Genomic DNA, 6,000 nt, shown 5'->3' with positions numbered 1-6,000 from the left:
ACCAATACTTGTTATTGTTATGAGCCAAGAATCTTATTCGACGCTTCCATACATAATTAAATTTCACGTATAAGTTATTCTTATCTGTTATAAATTAAAAAATCACAGCTAACCATTTAAAAATCTATTAGTAAAATATTTAGACCTCAATTGAGTCGACTGTAAGACAGGTCATACACGGGACGGTCGCACGAACTGTCATCTGCCCATAAACAATATTTACCAAATAAAAGAAAATGTGAAATTGGTATCCTGTTAATATTCTAATAATTTATTGAACATAAATATTTTTAATAATGTAAGGTTGGAATTAAATATTTTTAAGAATTCAGAATTATGTCCAATAAAAACAAACAAGAAAATTGTTGTCACGTTCTGAAATATACCTCAACACAAAATTATAATTATTCAATATTTTCATAGCATTTTCTATTATGTTATGAACTTTTCCGAATTATTTTTATGTATTTTAATTAGCCAATCATATAAAGATATTTTACCCAAAGTTGATTCAATATTTATTCCAAGAATAATTTTGATGTTCCGAAAGATTTTTGATTTGTTTATATACATAAAATATTACATTATGGTTCGGAACGCACTACATTTGACAATTCTCAATTTTTCATGCAGCAGAAACGGAATGAATTAGTCGTAATTTATTTTTGAAATTTTGTTTGCTTAGAACTAGCCGTGAAAAAAGTGTTAGTGACGAAAATTACGTATCTTGACAAACAAACGGAAATCATCACTACATAATTACTAGTAAGTAATATTTAGTCGGCTGTAAAATTTGTTTTTATCTTCGAACATGTAATATTTGCAATTTAGGTCTGTAGACAGAGATTCAGAGGAAATTATTGTTGTCGATACACACGTGATCCAAGGCCACTTGTGGTTGCATTTTAATTGAATTAATTTAAGACTGTTTTTCAAAATTACTGGAGGCAGAAATATAGAATCTACCTAAGTTAGATGTATTGTTATGATTACGAAACGGCTTTGTTATCAACTGAAGCATTTCCTTTGTGGAGAAATGTGTATTTGTAAGTATTTAACTCATACAACACATTTGTGAAGCTTGTCTATTGATAAAATTGATGATAGAGTAGGTCATTGACTTGTCAGACAGGGGATGTGATTGTTACATCAAATGAAAAATCATTGGTCCATCAACATCACTTTACTACTTAAACAACATTTAGTATGTCACCGAAACAGAAAATGGGATCCTAAGGCTTGTCATCAAAGTATGATAACTATATTGTACCATTTTAAATAATGTTGTTCAATAACACAATAAAAATCATTCAAAAATATATAATCACTGTTTGTTTGCAACTCCAATAACAAATAATATATTTGTGATTTGTAAGATTTGATCATCCAACTTGGTTTGTGTTAACACATTGACAATGTAAATTAGCATGATTTCATATATTGCCAAAGAAAGATGGTTAAAAATACTTTTTCATGTAATTGCTGTGACCCTTCAACGTTTACTACAAAAAGTGACCTTGTTATTGGTAAAACCATTTAAATGAGATTATTAAAGGAAATGTAAAATATAATTATAATGCACTGTTAACACCTGTTCCATGAAATAACACTTGAATATATTTATATAATAATATAAAACTGAAATACATATAAATTTAAATAAACATTAAAATGAATATTGAATAAAATATGTTAAACAATATTATGATATACCACTTTAATTCCTTAGTTTAAACACTAATCTTAATTAATTTCATTTTTATCTAAAGTTTGTTTATATTTTGCATATTTCATTACCAAAGAAAAGACATACAAGCAAGTTAGATAGCGAATAGTAGGAAGAGATCACCATCACATGTTAAAGACAAAATCAATGGAATTATCTACATATCTTACTATTATTATGAATTTGAATGTTTGTGAGAATTCTTGGGTATTTCAATGTTTGTTACAAGTAAATTTGGCCACAGCTGAATTGGATGGGTTCGGTCTAAATTTGGCACACAGTTAGACACCGGACTACTTTTTATCCCTGTAATTTGCTCTCCTGGGAAATAAAGCTTTTTAAGTAGATGGACCTAACGCCTTATAGATGGTGTTATGCATTGTTCATTCAGTTTCATAGCAGGAAAGGTTTTCATCGCAGGCGATGCCAGATGGTACATCTAGTAGTGTATATATTCAACACCAATCAATTAAAATAATACAAATTATAGATATAAAACAATGAGCTATATCATAATTGTAATAAGGAGCACATAGTACAAAAATAAGCATAGAAAATTGGGAATATATTAACGTCTCTGCTTACCTTTCCAAAGAATTACTTATAGATGTTACATATGTGGTTTTTATAAGACCCATAGATATAACGAAAAAGTATTCAGATAATAAATTGACAATGTTATATCATTTGTACAAGTGGTTATCAACTACTAGTTAAAACATACATCACCAGGTTCACAGGTCAAAGTCAAAGTAACATTTACAATATGTAGCTATGAGTAATGCTTACATTGCCTATGTGCTCAGTTCAGGTGGTATGCTGTTAACTAGATATTTGTAAACTTGAAATGCATTTCATTAAGTGCTACTATTTTCAACAAAGGTTTTTCTTTTGAAGTTTGTTGGCCAATAACTCATATTATATTATTAAAAAGAAATTTCTTGCTCAAGTAATGCAAGTTCAGTATTAATATCTGGACTGATTTTTATCCTGAAAGAATAAATAGAATAAATGTGTGACGAAACAATTATTTGTCAATAAACTAGTATCCAAGAAGAAGCTAAAGATGCAAAATATATTGGTCAATGGTAGCTTAATGATGTTTATTGTTTGAAATAGAAAAGTCATTCTTTGAATACCAGTATATTATCTATATTTATTGAGGAAATATGACAAACAATAGATTACTATTTATAAAATGTTTATTGTTTACACTATGAAAGGTGTATCTTGTAAAATAAAAAATAAATAAGATAAGAAACAACAGCTAACACAATAACAAAAAAATATGGCTGTATAAACTCACCATGTTGGATACTAAATGTTTTCAATAGTCATTTAGTGGTATTTAGCATTGCGTAAATATTATTAGCTTTACCAAGCTTCTTAGAAAGTGGTGTAAAACATGGGTTAAATATTTTGAGAACTAGAAATCTGGGAATGAAACAAAACTATTGAGATTTCATAAGGTAATAGAAGCTACAAAACATTATCTTATTTATTAATTTTGCTGCTGTAATATAGATTATGCTCATGTTTTTATATGAGTAGTACAGCAATGCTATGCATGCAGGCCCAGGATGGTATCATTCTCACAAAACAACCAGTGTAAAATGACTGCATGTTATTGTTTTTTATAAAGCACAAGCAACCCCCCCCCCCCCTCATATCCACCTCTAAATCTTTCGTTTAAGATCAGCAGAGCATTCATGTTTTCCTAATGTTATTGTGTTGATGAGCAGTGGAGATCTCAGCTGATGAAAGATTTGTTTGTGACAAAATTTTAAAATATAACTATAATACATTTACATGTTATAAATAAAAATGAAATGTAAAAAATAGATTATATTTTGCACCAAAACAATTACCCATCCATAATTTCATCATAATATGTTAACATTACAACCTGCGTTTTTTCTCCAAATATTTAATAATGATAACCAATAAATAAATATAAAACATCAGTGTTAAAATTCTAGTTTTATCAAAAACCAGTCTTGTGAATACTGTTCCTAAAATATAGTCCATGTTACAATAAAACTGGTTTAACGCAATAGATTGTCTTTTTTGTAAAAAACATATTACGTTAATTAGTAATTACTAGCTAGCATTCGGTGGAATAAAGTGAGTTCCATATTAAACATATTCAATTAGAAAGTCCTTTTAGTTCGATTGAAATAAAAGTCTGTCTGCTGTCTCATTTAATATCAAGTCAAACAAAACTTTGATGACGTCTCGCAATGTTCGCCACGCAGGGCTCGCTTTTTCTTTTTAATCCTTTACCGCATTCTTCTGTTGCGCAAGCGCATGTATTTTACATCATTCCCCCATAAAAATCACAATCGAAACTTACATACCACGTCCGATTTATGTCGCACCTATCGGTGATATAAATTCAGAATTTGTGATATTTTATCTCTATTTTCTTTTGTCTGCAGGTGTAAAGTGTAATAATGATACCTCACCCGACTCCGAATCCGCGAGTGCGTGAAATGTGAGTGTACTGTAGTGGAGTTGTGTCACGCACTGCGCCATGTTGTGCGCAGTGGTCATAGGCCTGCTAGGCCTGGTAGCCTCCGTGTATGGCAATTTGGTTGTCTACACTCAGGAGAAGCCGCATTCGGTAAGTCACCATAAATATATTATTGCTTATACACATAGGACTACTTTAGAGGTATTTTTTAAATCACGCCATGTATTTGTTTGTGTCAAAGCGCCTGTTGACATGCACGCATGTCCGTTGACGTCTATGCTTTATTCGTGCTGTATACATAATTTTGAATTTAAGATTGAACGTTGACTAACGAATTACGTTGGTTCTCGATATAAGCCCAACAGTTATAAAGCTAAATACTACTCTTCTACGAAATATAAGATCCTACCGTAAACAAAAATACAAGAAAAATATATTTTAATCACCAAGTTTCAAGTAAATAAAAACAACTTTTTAAGTTGATACAATTGACACTGGGAAATCCCAGATTCATCCCACTTGTGTTGATGTTTTCGTGTTGCAGACCAATTTATGTCTAAGAATATGAAAACCATTTTTGGTCCTATACAGACTCGGCGTGAAGAACGGAGATTTATTTCATATTGCCTATAGAAAAATACTCAACACAGTAATACGTTTAATCCGATTTCCGCGTCATAGGTTTTAAAGGGATTTACCGCGATTGTACGATACCTCGGTGCACATACATATGCTAATAAGCAGGCTTCATATGAAGGCAGGTAGAAACTCTCACGGGCTGATAAATAAACATAAATAAAAGGTTTTCCTATATTTTTATTGCAATATTTATTTGATGCTGCGCTCCTATTGGTCATAGCGTGATGTTTTATAGCCTTCCTCAAGAAATGGGCTGTCCAACACTAAAATATTTTTTCAATTCGAACCAGTTGTTCCTGAGATTAGCGCGTTCAAACAAACTCCTAAGCTTTATGTAATAGGATATTTTTGAAAAGGGCAGAACAAGTGATTCCACTGCAAGTAATAGTAAGTGGAATAGCGTTTGGAGACCGTAGCCAGTTATGTATGGTATTGACATATTCTTGCGGTAGAGTTGTCATTATTTTTGTTTTCTATTAGCGTTAACGAATGTATAAAGACATCATGGCTACGGCCTGCCTCAGATAAAGTATCAAATGACGAGAGAGGATTATCCCTCGCCGTCCGGGCGGATGCAAATATCCCACCACCAGAATAATACACTCCACTATGCTACTTAGCCTATGTATATCCAGTTCCAACAAGCCCGGCATAATTGTATCGCCTGCCAAGAGCTAATCATCTGTTGTCAGTCGACATTCTATTGGACCCCACTCCACTTACCATCAGGTGCAGTGGGGTCACTTTTGTGCAAGATTAAAAAAAAATGCCGTTTGGATAATGGTCCCTAACCGCGATACATTTCATTCAGATACATCACGCACATTTGTTTTCCGCTGATGAACTCATTCTAATGCAACGATAGTTCGCAGTTCATTTGTGAGTCACAGCTTACATGCCATTAAATAGGTATATCGAACATGACTGAGTCCACGTACAAAACTGACAGGTTTTATACAAATAATAAACACATTAAAAATAAACACATTTGACCTTGTTGTATCACTCAGTCAACATTTTAAGATTACTAGTGGTTATCCAGTGTCGAAATTTGACCGTCGAATTCAATGTATTTGTAACACATAACATAAATTTTGTTTTCCAACACTCCTTCTCTATATGCGTTTTAACCATGGGAGATTTGCCATGATTTATTTCTCCT

General features: G+C 31.8%; 1 protein-coding gene across 3 annotated transcripts in view; it reads left to right on the top strand.

Moving 5' to 3' along the window:
* Positions 1-584: 584 nt before the first annotated feature.
* Positions 585-6,000, top strand: part of LOC115447844 (E3 ubiquitin-protein ligase RNF13) — a 27,848-nt gene continuing 22,432 nt past the window's right edge. For 2 of the 3 annotated variants that reach the window (XM_037444904.1, XM_037444900.1), the window contains exons 1-2: positions 585-765; positions 4,165-4,349. In XM_037444904.1, coding sequence (XP_037300801.1) covers positions 4,260-4,349 — 90 coding nt within the window. In that variant the 5' untranslated portion in view covers positions 585-765; positions 4,165-4,259. Of the gene's footprint in view, positions 766-1,027; positions 1,047-4,164; positions 4,350-6,000 lie in introns of those variants that run through there. The other variant, XM_037444901.1, reaches the window with a different exon arrangement.

The sequence above is a fragment of the Manduca sexta genome, chromosome 28 (genome assembly GCF_014839805.1).
Source record: "Manduca sexta isolate Smith_Timp_Sample1 chromosome 28, JHU_Msex_v1.0, whole genome shotgun sequence".
Taxonomy (NCBI): domain Eukaryota; kingdom Metazoa; phylum Arthropoda; class Insecta; order Lepidoptera; family Sphingidae; genus Manduca; species Manduca sexta.
This window is presented reverse-complemented; position numbering and strand designations above follow the sequence as displayed.